Genomic DNA, 15385 nt, shown 5'->3' on the forward strand with positions numbered 1-15385 from the left:
TTCATGATGATCTGGGAGATGAGTTTCAAAATTGGATTGACTACAGAATACAGAGGGTAGTGGTGGTGTTTTCTGACTGGAGGCATGTGACCAGCGGTGTTCTCCAAGAATCAGTCCTGGGCCCTCTGTTGCTTGTGACCAAATATTGAAGGTGACTCAGAAATTGCCAGTTTGGATTGTAAGCATACTTGTGCAAGATGTGGACCAGTTGGAAATATGGACAGAGACATGGCAGATGGAGTTTTATCCAGAGAATTAGAACATTACTGCATAGAAAACAGGCTTTTCAGCCCTTCTAGTCTGTGCTGAACTATTATTCATCCCCCCGCCCCTGAGTCCTACTAACCTGTACCCAGTCCATCTGTCCAAACTTCTTCAATGTTAAAACTGCATCTGTTTTGATGGCAGCTTGCTCCACACACCCACTACACTCTCCGTGAAGAAACTCCCCTGATGTCCCACCTTAAACTTCTCCCCTTTCACCTATGTCCTCTGGTTTGTATCTCACCTACCCTCAGTGGAAAAGCCTATTTGCATTTTTGATATCCATTATAATTTTGCAAACTTCTGTCAAATCTCCCTTCATTCTTTTACGCTCCAGGGAATAAAGTCCTAACCTTACCCAGTAACTCCATTCAAGTCCTGGCAACTTTCTAGTAAATTTTCTCTGCACTCTTTAAATTTTATTGCTATCTTTCCTGTAGTTAAATGACCAAAACTGTACATAATTCTCCAAATTTGGCCTCACCAATGTCTTATACAACATCTCACTTCTGCACTCAACACTTGAAGGCCAACATGCCAAAAGCTCTCCTTACAACCCTGTAGTGAAGCCATTTTCTGGGAATGATGCATCATTTATTGTGAATTGTTGCCTTTTGGGAGGTAAAATTTACAATTTAAATAAATGGAAGGACCTTAGGAATACCAATGTACAGAGGGATCTTGGAATACAAGTTTATAACTCTCAAAAAGTGGCACCACAAGTGAATGGGGTACTAAAGAAGGCCAACAGCCAGTTGGGACACAGGATATAATGTTGGGAAGTCATGCTGTAGTTGTATAAAACTTTGGTCAGCCACATTTGAAGTGTTGTGCACTGTTATGTTCATCACATCACCAGGCCTGATGCTGAAATTGCAGAGAATTAGCTAGGAGGAGAGGTGAACAGAATTAGACTGCTTTCTCTGGAGTGTCAGTGGCTGAAGGAAACCCCCGAGAGAAGTACATCGAATTATGAGACAAGGGAGATAGGGTCGCTTTTCCAGGGTGGAAATGCCAAGTACCAGAAGGCATAGGAGTGGAATACTTTAAGGCAATTTTCCAGGTGTTTTTCTTTTACTCAGTGGTAGGTGCTCGCTGTAGGGGAGAAGGTGGCAGCAGATGCAATTGATTTAAACAGGCGTGTGTACAAGCAGAGAAATGAACGTGCAGATAAAATGGCATCATAGTCAGTAGGCTGTGTGTTGGTGTGCCCTCCCTCCCTTATCCACCTGCCTGTGGAACTGAGCTCCTCGCTACCCACCACCATTTTGTTCGGGCACCTGTCCACATTTTACTCATACTTTGATGAAGGGCTCAAGCCTGAAACGTTGGTTATGTATTCTTATCTTTGTTTGACCTGCTGAGTTTCTCCAGCATTGTGTTTCACCCCAACATACCGTTTACTCTCTTCACCTCCTACACCTGTAGTCTGACCAAAGTGACTGACGCACCGTGGTCTCGTTACACCTCCACTCCCCCCCCCCACCCCTCACCATTCAGATAATAATCTGACCTGCTGAGTTTGTGTTTTTATTTCAACCATGTACTTTGCAGATTTTCATATTTTACTTCTCCCTTCCTGTTATTGCCACCAAAGAGTATAATCTCACATAGGTTTACATTATACTGCATCTGCCATACCATTGCCAGTTCACCTCATCTGTCTATAAATGACACTAGAGACCCTCAGAATCTTCCTCACAGCTCATGCTGCCACCCAGCTTAGCGTCATCTACGAAGATTACATATAATCCTTTCATCTCGATCACGAATATAGTAAATAATGTCCCAGCACTAAATGCCTGTCAATCTGAAAACTACCCATTTATTACCACCCTCTGCTTCCTGTCAGATGACCAGTTTTCTAGCCATGCCAGTACATTGCCTTATTCTCTAGCTTTGGACTCCTGGGCAGGATTTTTACTAAAAGCTTTTGAAACTCCAAATACACTACGTCAACTGGTTCACTCTACCAGTAACATCTCCAAAACATTCTGGAGGGTTTGTCAAGCATGATTTTCCTTTTGTAAATCTATGCTGACTTGAACAAATCCTCTCTCCTCTCCAGCAATGACATCTTTAACAACTGACTCCAGTATTTTCCCCACCATTGATGTCAGGGCAACTGATCTCTAATTCCCCAGTTTTTCACACCCTCTTAAAAAGTGGTGTCATATGAGCAACCTTCCAGCCTAAAGGAACTGATCCAAAATGCAGGAACTGGGGTGCCACAGTTAGCACAACACTATTACAGACCCAAGTTTGAATTTGGCGCTATCTGCAAGGAGTTTGTACATTCTCCTTGGGTCTGCGTGGGCTTTCTCCAGGTGCATCTTCCAGAGTGAAGATTGAACCAAAGCATCTACTGAATTGGTCCCCTTATGAATTCCCGATTCTGACTGCAAGGGACCTACATTTGCTTTAACTAATCTCTTTCCCTTAATATACCTGCAGAGAACAGTGAAGTAAGCGGAAAAGACCATTGGGAAACCTCTTCCTAGCATGAAGGACATCTACTATACTCAAAGCAGACGGAAAGCAATAAATTGAGAAAGACTCGACACATCCCGCATGTAAACTCTTTTGCCATTAAGTAGAAAGTTCCGTAGCACTCAGGCCCTCAAATTCAGAGTGGAAAACCGCTTTATCCCATCCCCACCCCCCCAAACCATCAGGCTCCTGAATTCTCAGTTCCGATGTGGATAGTGCACAGTGGTCCTTCAGTGCATACATCTTAGAACCATAGTATTTTAAGGTGTTAACTGCTTTCCCAACTTGCTCCGTGGTCCTGGAGAAATACTACTTTGTCGCACTGTGCGAGCACGGGATGAACGATAAATAAAGTTGACTTGACTATGGAAGCTTCTGCAATCAGCTTTTCTGTTCCCTGCCAGTCTCTTCTTGTATTCTGTTTCCCTTTTCTGATCAAGCGCTTTGGCGTCCAAATTCCTCCCAGTCCTTCGGCTTTTTGTTTCCCCTGACCAATTTAAATGGCCTTTCTTTGGATTTAATGCTATTCTTATTTTGAATCTAAGGACTCAGTTTTACAGTGTCTAGGTTTGTGTAAAAACAGCAGCTAATTGCTCAAAATACCAAGCAAAGCATGGAAAGAGATAAAACAATAATTTAGGCAGCTTTCCTTTTGATGATCAGAGATGTGGAGACAGCATTACCTTTCTGGGAACTCCATTGATGTGAAGTTTCACCATGTATTTCCCACAAGGATTATACTCCGGTTCTCCTTTTTTATTCTGAGGATAAATAATGCTGCAGATCAAATGATAAGAGATAAAAGAGTCTGTTCTGAACATGCAAGGATACATTTTCAATATTCAACTCCCCCTATAATTCCTTTTTCCCTGCACTTTTTAAGTCATTTAAAATCCCAGCCTGAGGGAAATAGGAGCAATTGTGCCCAAAGCTTTTGCAAATGTCACTCCGCGGGTATCTGGGAGCAGAATGGAATCATTGCTGCCAACTCTCCTCCAACTGTCCCCTTAAAAAGCTGTGTTGGACTTGCTGTGAAGTACAGAGACAGTAAGTGTACATCACCCTAGGATTCTTTGCCACATCTTAACTGCTCGATGATCACCCCTCCTCCCCCCGCAGATGTCGTCACAACAGGTACATCTGCTAGCACGCTTTGCTGAGCTCAACTTCTGTCCTTAAAATGACTCAACTTCCAAGGAACAGCAACCTGCATTTTACAATATATGAAGACAACATTCAGGATACAAAATATCCTAAAATTTTAAGCCATTTCAAAGTTAATGAGCTGCTCAAAAACAGCAACTTACAAACTACAACACCAAGCTGCAACAAAAGATGTGAAGCAAATAAACCGAACCTTGTGATTAATTTTTTATTGTAACGCCTTTCATATGCAGCACCAATGGCAAGAGAGGCCACGAATGAACAGTCCGAAACCACAGTCTGGAAAAGAATTAAAGTATCTGTTAGATTCAATATACAAGATTCTTGAAATAAAACAATGTAATATTTCCCAAAATTGCATTTAGTTTCCTGGAAGGCAGATGAAGGTTCACCAGAAATTGCCCCTTACAGTCAGAGAAAGGAGAAGCAAAAGGGCTGCACGGTTGGCACAGCTGTAACGCCTTTACAGCACCAGTGATCGGGATTCGAATCCCGCGTTATCTGTAATAAGCTTCTATGTTCTCCCTGTGTCTCTGTGGGTTTTCCCCGGGGGCTCTGGTTTCCTCCTACTGTTTGAAACGTACCGGGGGTTTAGGTTAATTGGGGGTAATTGGGCGGCACGGGCTCATGGGTCAAAAGGGCCTGTTACCCTGCTGTATGTCCAAATTTAAATTCCTCCAAGAGTCATTAAGTGCTTGCGGATTAGGAAATAACAAAAGACTACTACTGTGGTTAAGCAAAGGCATAAAATACTTCAATCAAATTATAAATTCCCCCTTACTGTCACTGATTAAGCCAACACCCTTATCTATTATTTCCTGTACTTCTGCCGCAGGCAGAACTAGGACAGAATCCCTGTGGTCCTTGCTTTCCACCCCATCAGCCTCCATCACATTACCCTCCGACACTTCTGCCAACTTCCCCGTGATCCCATCTTCTCCTCTCCATCCCTCTCTGCTTTTTTGCCTTCCTAGTCTACTCTTCCCTCCCAGCCCAACTTTCTACCCACTCCCTGCTGGAACCGCAGCAAGTGCAAAACCCTGTCCCTACATCTCAATCCTCACCTCCGTTCAGGGCCACAAGCAGACCCTCGAGGAGAGGCAGAGCTTTATATCCAACCTGATCCACGGTACTCTGTATGCTCAGTGTGGCCTCATCCATGTCGATGACGCCAAAGCCGGATTGGGTGACTGTTTGCTGAACGCCTTTGTTGGTCTAAACTTGAGCTTCCCGTAGCCAACCATTTTCACACCCCCCCCCCCCCCACCAAACCATTCCTACAGTGTCTGCCCTCAGCGTCATCTGTTGTTAGGGTGAAGCCCAATGTAAGCTTGAGGAGCATCACATTACATTCCTTGTTTACAGCCACAATAGCATGAACATTAATTTATTTAATTTAAGCTAACCCCCACCCCCATCTGATTCCACCTCTTCTTCACTTACTCCTGTACTTACATTTTCACCTATATGGTTTCTCCATCTACATGGAATGCATTGCCAGAGGTGGTGGTGATGGCTGTTACAATAAGGATATTTAAAAGATTCTTAGACAGGCACATGGATGCAAGATAAATAAAGGTGTGAGGTAGGGAAGGTTTAGATTGTTGATTTGGGCTGCAATGTTCCATGTTCTGGCACTCCACCTGCCCCCTCTCCTGGCTTCTTTCCCCCTTTATGTGTGTAATTCTTAGACTTGAGTTAGGGTTTCCACTCGACACAGCGACAGGCCACGTCTGCCCACGGATGTTCTCTGCCCTACTGAGTTCCTCCAGCAATCCTTCATCTTCTCAAAATTCCAGTGTTAGTTTGCTTTTCAAGGCGCACGTCTAGGTGCTTTCCCAAATAAGTACTGCAGGTGGCAGTCATCCAATGCCATAACAGGCAGTCCCCAGGTTAAAAACGAGTTCCGAAACAGAGGTCGGTCTTTAACTCGAACTTTTAGGCAAGTCGGACGGAACAAGTGCATACAGTCTTTGTTTAGTGTCAGTCAAAAGTTCATCCTGGTTATATAGCATATACTGTATAAATTTTTTACCTTTCTGTGCATGTAAATCACTTAGGAAACACTTCCAAATACAGTACATAATTGGATGATGTAGGAGATGATGATGAAGATGGTTACTGTTGGGAGAGGATGGACCTGATGCTGGAGAGTCGGGGGAGGGGTTTAATAGTACAAATGCAGTACAGGTGTATTAGGATTTTTGCCACGTGATACTTGGAGGTGGAATCAGCTGGGAAGAAGCATCTGTTCATTTCGAGCTGCCTTTAACCCAAGGAGGGAGAAGCATCAAACTATTGGTTCACAGGCCAGTTGTAAACCAGACAAAATAAGAGTATATAGGACTCTACTTTTCAATCTTGAATCTGTTCCTGAGCTTGCGATATGTGGTACGCTACTCTCTCGTGATGCTGATTCAACCACGCTCGATCCGGTAGTTGGTGCATTCTACTTCCAGCCGTCTTGTTGGTTAGTAAGTATGGGTTATCTGAAAATTGGGTATTTTTAACACAGGGACTCCCTGTATTTATAGATTTGGGACTTACTATCAGAGAACTGGCATTAAAACTCTTAACCAGAGGAAATGACTGCGCACAACACCAATACATGTGAAAAAAAGCTGAAAATTTCAGTAAACAAAATTTTTTGGGCTGACTGTTCCTAATGTATAACTGTCCTTCTATACCACCCTGCTGTGGCATTGAAAAACAGCTGTTACTGAGTTTGTAGCAGCTCGCAGACAGACACAGACTGGACCACAAAATGGCCGATGAATGCAGCGATTGCGCAGGCCTGGGAGTGACACTGGTCGTCGACCCAGGTAACCTCCCGCAAGAGAGAAAGATGGGGAAATCTGGTGGGAGCCCTGGCCAATCCCAGGCCAGTGCTCTGATGACGCAGAGCTCTGACGTCAGTGCCAGGGGGTCATATAAACATGATGGCCAGAGCAATAAACCAGTCTCGTTTTCCAAGGCTTTGATACGTGTGTCGTTCTTCTCCATGCTCGTGCAACGCAGATACTAGACTGTTGACCCCAACAGATCCAACCGGCAGTTGGACCCAAAGATGAAGGACCAGGTGGAGCCAGTGACCATCCACTCGGTGTGGTCTCACTCAGGCTCCCAACATTCTGGGAAAGCTTTAGGGGCAATTGACGTGCTTAGTTATCAGCCGTCTGAGTTCAACCTCCAGCTTGAAATTAAAAATAAACAGTGAGTGTATAAATCACTAGCAGAAAAACCAGTAACTATGAATATTGACCAGTTCATAGCTAACCCTTCAGTGGTTAATTTAAAAATGGCTAAAAAGTCAGAACTGATGGTTATAGTTGGCAAGTTAAAACTTAATGTAAGAACTGGGATGAAAAAAAAGGAAATTGCCCAAAAGATTATTAAGCACTATGTAGGGAAGGGGTTATTTGAAGAAGCTGCATTAGAACAGTTTCCAAAGGAGAAAACTTCAGAGGAAGTAGAGTTGGCTTTGAGAAAACTAGAGTTAGAGGAAAAAAGAGAGGCAGAAATGAAAGTCGAACGGGAAGCAGTAAGGAAGGCAGAAATGGAGGAAAGGGCATCCGCAAGGGAGGAGAGTGAAAGAACGGAAACATAAGCTAGAACTAGCTAAATTAAAGCTGACCCTAACGCAAGGAGAGGGAGAAGCCCAAAACCCACATGCTGGTAAGGAGGAGAGGTTTCTGGTTAGTAGAGAAGTGAGGTTAGTTCCTCCATTTGAGGAAGCTGAAATAGCAGTATTTTCAGCATTTTGAGAAAGTAGGTGTAAATTTAAAATGGCCACCAGGCCAGTGGTCACTCCTGCTACAAAGTGTTCTTAAAGGGAAAGCCCAACAGGTATACTCATGTCTCACTGTACAACAAGCAGCTGATTACAAATTTGTAAACCAGGCTATACTCTGATCTTATGAACTAGTCCCAGAGGCTTATAGACAAAAGTTTAAGAGTTTAAAAAAAGCAGCAACCCAATCTTACCTGGATTTTGCTTATAGGAAGGTTGTGTGTTTTGATCGCTGGTGGGCCGCAATTAAAGTAGAAAATAACTTTGATTTATTGAGGGAAAACATTCTGATTAAGGAGATTAAAAATGGTGTTATTTGGCAAGAATTTGCTAAATTCACAGAGGAATATGCTTTAACCTACAAGTCTAAGTGGACACCAGGGAATACTGCTGATAATCCAAGTAGAGTAGAAAGAAAATCTAGAAAGAGAGGAAGAGAAATGGGGGAAGAGAGGAAGAGAAATAGGGGAAGAGAGGAAGAGAAATGGGGGAAGAGAGGAAGAGAAATGGGGGAAGAGAGGAAGAGAAATGGGGGAAGAGAGGAAGAGAAATGGGGGAAGAGAGGAAGAGAAATGGGGGAAGAGAGGAAGAGAAATGGGAAAGAGAGGAAGAGAACTGGGAAAGAGAGGAAGAGAACTGGGAAAGAGAGGAAGAGAACTGGGAAAGAGAGGAAGAGAACTGGGGAAGAGAGGAAGAGAACTGGGGAAGAGAGGAAGAGAACTGGGGAATAGAGGAAGAAAACTGGGGAAAGAGAGGAAGAAAACTGGGGAAAGAGAGGAAGAGAAATGCGGGTAGAGAAGAAGAGAACTGGGGAAGAGAGGAAGAGAACGGGAAGAGAGGAAGAGAACTGGGAAAGAGAGGAAGAGAACTGGGAAAGAGAGGAAGAGAACTGGGAAAGAGAGGAAGAGAACTGGGAAAGAGAGGAAGAGAACTGGGAAAGAGAGGAAGAGAACTGGGAAAGAGAGGAAGAGAACTGGGAAAGAGAGGAAGAGAACTGGGGAAGAGAGGAAGAGAACTGGGGAATAGAGGAAGAAAACTGGGGAAAGAGAGGAAGAAAAATGGGGAAAGAGACAAAGAGAAATGGGGAAGAGAAATGGGGGAAGAGAAGAAGAGAAGAGGAGAACTGGGGAAGAGAGGAAGAGAAATGGGGAAAGAGAGGAAGAGAAATGCGGGTAGAGAAGAAGAGAACTGGGGAAGAGAGGAAGAGAACGGGAAGTGAGGAAGAGAACTGGGAAAGAGAGGAAGAGAACTGGGAAAGAGAGGAAGAGAACTGGGAAAGAGAGGAAGAGAACTGGGAAAGAGAGGAAGAGAACTGGGAAAGAGAGGAAGAGAACTGGGAAAGAGAGGAAGAGAACTGGGAAAGAGAGGAAGAGAACTGGGAAAGAGAGGAAGAGAACTGGGAAAGAGAGGAAGAGAACTAGGAAAGAGAGGAAGAGAACTGGGAAAGAGAGGAAGAGAACTGGGAAAGAGAGGAAGAGAACTGGGAAAGAGAGGAAGAGAACTGGGGAAGAGAGGAAGAGAACTGGGGAATAGAGGAAGAAAACTGGGGAAAGAGAGGAAGAAAAATGGGGAAAGAGAGGAAGAGAAATGCGGGTAGAGAAGAAGAGAACTGGGGAAGAGAGGAAGAGAACGGGAAGAGGAAGAGAACTGGGAAAGAGAGGAAGAGAACTGGGAAAGAGTGGAAGAGAACTGGGGAAGAGAGGAAGAGAACTGGGGAATAGAGGAAGAAAACTGGGGAAAGAGAGGAAGAAAAATGGGGAAAGAGAGGAAGAGAAATGCGGGTAGAGAAGAAGAGAACTGGGGAAGAGAGGAAGAGAACGGGAAGAGAGGAAGAGAACTGGGAAAGAGAGGAAGAGAACTGGGAAAGAGAGGAAGAGAACTGGGAAAGAGAGGAAGAGAACTGGGAAAGAGAGGAAGAGAACTGGGAAAGAGAGGAAGAGAACTGGGAAAGAGAGGAAGAGAACTGGGAAAGAGAGGAAGAGAACTGGGAAAGAGAGGAAGAGAACTGGGGAAGAGAGGAAGAGAACTGGGGAAGAGAGGAAGAGAACTGGGGAATAGAGGAAGAAAACTGGGGAAAGAGAGGAAGAAAAATGGGGAAGAGAGGAAGAGAAATGGGGGAAGAGAGGAAGAGAAATGGGGGAAGAGAGGAAGAGAAATGGGGGAAGAGAGGAAGAGAAATGGGGAAAGAGAGGAAGAGAAATGGGGAAAGAGAGGAAGAGAAATGCGGGTAGAGAAGAAGAGAACTGGGGAAGAGAGGAAGAGAACGGGAAGAGAGGAAGAGAACTGGGAAAGAGAGGAAGAGAACTGGGAAAGAGAGGAAGAGAACTGGGAAAGAGAGGAAGAGAACTGGGAAAGAGAGGAAGAGAACTGGGAAAGAGAGGAAGAGAACTGGGAAAGAGAGGAAGAGAACTGGGAAAGAGAGGAAGAGAACTGGGAAAGAGAGGAAGAGAACTGGGAAAGAGAGGAAGAGAACTGGGAAAGAGAGGAAGAGAACTGGGAAAGAGAGGAAGAGAACTGGGAAAGAGAGGAAGAGAACTGGGAAAGAGAGGAAGAGAACTGGGAAAGAGAGGAAGAGAACTGGGAAAGAGAGGAAGAGAACTGGGAAAGAGAGGAAGAGAACTGGGGAAGAGAGGAAGAGAACTGGGGAAGAGAGGAAGAGAACTGGGGAAGAGAGGAAGAGAACTGGGGAATAGAGGAAGAAAACTGGGGAAAGAGAGGAAGAAAAATGGGGAAAGAGACAAAGAGAAATGGGGAAGAGAAATGGGGGAAGAGAAGAAGAGAAGATGAGAACTGGGGAAGAGAGGAAGAGAAATGGGGAAAGAGAGGAAGAGAAATGGGTAAGAGAGGAAGAGAAATGGGGAAAGAGACAAAGAGAAATGGGGGAAGAGAAATGGGGGAAGAGAAGAAAAGAGGAGAACTGGGGAAGAGAGGAAGAGAAATGGGGAAAGAGAGGAAGAGAAATGGGGAAAGAGAGGAAGAGAAATGGGGAAAGAGAGGAAGAGAAATGGGGAAAGAGAGGAAGAGAAATGGGTAAGAGAGGAAGAGAACTGGGGAAAGAGAGGAAGAGAAATGGGGAAAGAGAGGAAGAGAAATGGGGAAAGAGAGGAAGAGAAATGGGGAAAGAGAGGAAGAGAAATGGGGAAAGAGAGGAAGAGAAATGCAGGTAGAGAAGAAGAGAACTGGGGAAGAGAAGAAGAGAAGAGGAGAACTGGGGAAGAGAGGAAGAGAAATGGGGAAAGAGAGGAAGAGAAATGGGTAAGAGAGGAAGAGAAATGGGGAAAGAGACAAAGAGAAATGGGGAAGAGAAATGGGGGAAGAGAAGAAGAGAAGAGGAGAACTGGGGGAGAGGAAGAGAAATGGGGAAAGAGAGGAAGAGAAATGGGGAAAGAGAGGAAGAGAAATGGGGAAAGAGAGGAAGAGAAGTGGGGAAAGAGAGGAAGAGAAATGGGTAAGAGAGGAAGAGAACTGGGGAAGAGAGGAAGAGAACTGGGGAAGAGAGGAAGAGAACTGGGGAAGAGAGGAAGAGAACTGGGGAAGAGAGGAAGAAAACTGGGGAAAGAGAGGAAGAAAAATGGGGAAAGAGAGGAAGAGAAATGCGGGTAGAGAAGAAGAGAACTGGGGAAGAGAGGAAGAGAACGGGAAGAGAGGAAGAGAACGGGAAGAGAGGAAGAGAACTGGGAAAGAGAGGAAGAGAACTGGGAAAGAGAGGAAGAGAACTGGGAAAGAGAGGAAGAGAACTGGGAAAGAGAGGAAGAGAACTGGGAAAGAGAGGAAGAGAACTGGGAAAGAGAGGAAGAGAAATGGGGAAAGAGAGGAAGAGAAATGGGTAAGAGAGGAAGAGAACTGGGGAAAGAGAGGAAGAGAACTGGGGAAAGAGAGGAAGAGAACTGGGAAAGAGAGGAAGAGAACTGGGAAAGAGAGGAAGAGAACTGGGAAAGAGAGGAAGAGAACTGGGAAAGAGAGGAAGAGAACTGGGAAAGAGAGGAAGAGAACTGGGAAAGAGAGGAAGAGAACTGGGGAAGAGAGGAAGAGAACTGGGGAATAGAGGAAGAAAACTGGGGAAAGAGAGGAAGAAAAATGGGGAAAGAGACAAAGAGAAATGGGGAAGAGAAATGGGGGAAGAGAAGAAGAGAAGGAGAACTGGGGAAGAGAGGAAGAGAAATGGGGAAAGAGAGGAAGAGAAATGGGTAAGAGAGGAAGAGAAATGGGGAAAGAGACAAAGAGAAATGGGGAAGAGAAATGGGGGAAGAGAAGAAGAGAAGAGGAGAACTGGGGAAGAGAGGAAGAGAACTGGGGAAAGAGAGGAAGAGAAATGGGGAAAGAGAGGAAGAGAAATGGGGAAAGAGAGGAAGAGAAATGGGGAAAGAGAGGAAGAGAAATGGGGAAAGAGAGGAAGAGAAATGGGGAAAGAGAGGAAGAGAAATGGGGAAAGAGAGGAAGAGAAATGGGTAAAGAGAGGAAGAGAAATGGGGAAAGAGAGGAAGAGAAATGGGGAAAGAGAGGAAGAGAAATGGGGAAAGAGAGGAAGAGAAATGGGGAAAGAGAGGAAGAGAAATGGGGAAAGAGAGGAAGAGAAATGGGGAAAGAGAGGAAGAGAAATGGGGAAAGAGAGGAAGAGAAATGGGGAAAGAGAGGAAGAGAAATGGGGAAAGAGAGGAAGAGAAATGCAGGTAGAGAAGAAGAGAACTGGGGAAGAGAAGAAGAGAATGGGAAGAGAGGAAGAGAACTGGGAAAGAGAGGAAGAGAACTGGGGAAGAGAGGAAGAGAACTGGGGAAGAGAGGAAGAAATCTGGGGAAAGAGAGGAAGAAAAATGGGGAAAGAGACAAAGAGAAATGGGGAAGAGAAATGGGGGAAGAGAAGAAGAGAAGAGGAGAACTGGGCAAGAGAGGAAGAGAAATGGGTAAGAGAGGAAGAGAACTGGGGAAAGAGAGGAAGAGAAATGGGGAAAGAGAGGAAGAGAAATGGGGAAAGAGAGGAAGAGAAATGGGGAAAGAGAGGAAGAGAAATGGGGAAAGAGAGGAAGAGAAATGCGGGAAGAAAAAAATTTCGAGTGTTATTTGGCACTATTGTAAGAAGCCAGGGAACATAATAGCAAATTGTCCTGGACTGAAAAGGAAGAAAGAGAAAGGGGTGGTACCAACTGCCTGTGTTCAGTGAGAAAGTTAGGGATATTTTTAAACCATTCATGACTGAAGGTTTCATTTCGGTTAAAGAAGGATCCAATCAAGTGCCAGTTAAAATCTTGCGGGATACTGGAGCAGCTCAATCGCTTGTATTAAGAACGTTTTGAATTTTGGTGCGGAGACCGATACAGGAGATGTGAATTTAATTAAAGGCATTGGTGATGAAGCAGAGCTGATACCTTTGCATAGAATAGTGATGAAATCAGACTTAGTTAATGGCCCAGTTACAATAGGGATAAGATCAAGTCTGCCGGTGGACGGAGTTTCTCTTTTGTTAGGGAATGATTTAGCAGAGGGTAAAGTCATACCTGCGGTGAAACTCACAAGTAAGCCATTGGTTTATGAGTCCGAAAAGGATTTGGAAATCTACCCTGCATGTCCCATTACTAGAGAAAAAAGGTAGAGGTAGAGAAAGTCTGTGATGATCCTGTAGTGGAGGCAAGCATTGAGGACAAACCCAAGGATCCAGCTTTGCTGTTGTCAAGAGAAGAATTAATAGCTAGACAAAAGCATGATCCTGATCTCGCTGGGATAAGAGATAAGATATTGTCTAACCATGAAATTGAAACTGTGCCAGTAGGTTACTTTGTTCAAGATGGAATATTGATGAGAAAGTGGAGACCACAAGTAATACCTGCCAATGAAAACTGGGTGGTAATAAGGCAAGTTGTAATTTCCAAAACTTACAGGAATGAAATATTAAAGTTGGCTCATAGTCCACCTTTAGGAGGTCATCTTGGAGTGAAGAAGATGGTAGAACCAAGATTAGGAAACAGTTTTATTGGCCAAAATTAAGAAAGGATGTTGTGAACTTTTGTAGAGCCTGTCACACTTGTCAACTGGTGGGCAAGCCTAATCAAGGACCACCAGTGGTACCTTTACAACCCATCCCTGCTTTCGGGGAGCCCTTCTCAAAAGTGATAGTGGATTGTGTTGACCCATTGCCAAAAACCAAAGCAGGAAATTAATATTTGTTAACACTCATGTGCACAGCTTCAAGGTTTCCAGAGGCTATTTCCCTGAGAAACATTAAAGCAAAGACAATTGTGAAGGCTATGCTAAAATTTTTCACACTGTTTGGCCTACCAAGGGAAATTCAATCGGACCAAGGGAGTAATTTTATTTCTGGAATATTTCAACAGGTGTGGTATGAATTGGGAACCCATCAAATTGTGTCGTCTGCCTATCATCCTGAAAGTCAAGAGGCCTTGGAAAGGTTCCATTTAACTGTGAAAAATATGATGAGGGCTTATTGCGTGGAAAATAAAAAGGATTGGGATGAAGGAATCCATTTGTTATTGTTTGCTGTTAGAGAGGCAACTCAGGAGTATCTTGGCTTTAGTCCATGTGAGTTGGTGTTTGGTCATGAAGTCAGGGGTCCATTACTATTGTTGAAGGAACAGCGGATACATAATGATATACAATCAAATCTGTTGGATTATGTTTTCAAATTTAAAAACTGATTACATCAGGCTTGCGAGATGGCAAGGAAAAATTTAAAAACTGCTCAGGGGAAAATGAAAATTTGGTATGATCAAAAAGCAAAAATTAGGGACATTAAACCTGGCGACAAAGTATTGGTTTTGTTTCCAATGCAATCAAACCCTTTGAGAGCTCAGTTTTCAGGACCATATAAGGTGAAATCAAAAATTAACCAGGTCACCTATATTGAGACACCTGATCGTCAAAGGTCTGTCACATGAACATGCTTAAACCTTACTTTGAGAAAATGACTGAGGAGGAGACTAGGATTCCAACCAAGGTTCTAGTTATAGAGGAAAGTAAGGAGGAGATAAGTTTCATGGAAGGTCATGGAGCACAGAAAGTGATAAGCCCCAGGCTGGAAAATTCTATAGTTTAGCAAAACTTAGATACCAAGTTAATGCATTTAACTAAATCAGAAAGGGAAGAAATGAAGACATTACTTATGAAATTTAAGGATATATTCTCAGATGTTCCAAGAAGAACTACTGTGGCTTATCATGATGTGGAGGTCAGTGATGCTAAGCCTATTAAGCAGCATCCTTACTGAGAATCAGGAAAAAAGCAGATTGTTGGATCAAGAGGTGGATTATATGCTCAAAAATGTCATCATCTGAAAATCAAGTTCAAATTGGAGTTCACCTGGTGTTCCGATGCCTAAGCAAGATGGTTCAATTAGGTTTTGTAGAGATTATCGAAAGGTAAACATGGTGACATCAAGACTGATACGATCCCTATTCCCAGAATAGATGATTGCATAGATAAGGTGGGGAAGGCTAAGTTTCTTACAAAGATTGATCTCTTAAAAGGATACTGGTGTGTTTCTTTGACAGAGAAAGGCAGGGAGATTTCTGCATTTGTTACACCTTTAGGATTGTAGGAGTATAATGTTATGCCTTTCGGGATGAAAAATGCACCTGGCACATTTCAGACAATGATTAATGCAGTCATTCAGGGTTTAGAGCACACAGGAGCCTCGATCGATGATTTAGTAATACATGGGAAGAACAC

The 15385-nt window shown here is 43.8% G+C and overlaps 1 protein-coding gene across 4 annotated transcripts in view; it reads right to left on the minus strand.

Moving 5' to 3' along the window:
* The window catches only part of capn7 (calpain 7), a 63434-nt gene that overhangs the window by 26122 nt on the left and 21927 nt on the right, over positions 1–15385 (minus strand). For all 4 annotated transcript variants that reach the window (XR_011347507.1, XM_069906673.1, XM_069906690.1 and 1 more), the window contains exons 8-9: positions 4112–4197; positions 3438–3531 (exon numbers count right to left, since the gene is read on the minus strand). Coding sequence is in view for 3 of the 4 variants with exons in the window: in XM_069906673.1 (XP_069762774.1) it covers positions 3438–3531; positions 4112–4197 (180 nt within the window). In the remaining variant the exon portion in view is untranslated. The remainder of the gene's footprint in view (positions 1–3437; positions 3532–4111; positions 4198–15385) is intronic.

The sequence above is a fragment of the Narcine bancroftii genome, chromosome 1, assembly GCF_036971445.1.
Source record: "Narcine bancroftii isolate sNarBan1 chromosome 1, sNarBan1.hap1, whole genome shotgun sequence".
NCBI classification, from domain to species: Eukaryota; Metazoa; Chordata; class Chondrichthyes; order Torpediniformes; family Narcinidae; genus Narcine; species Narcine bancroftii.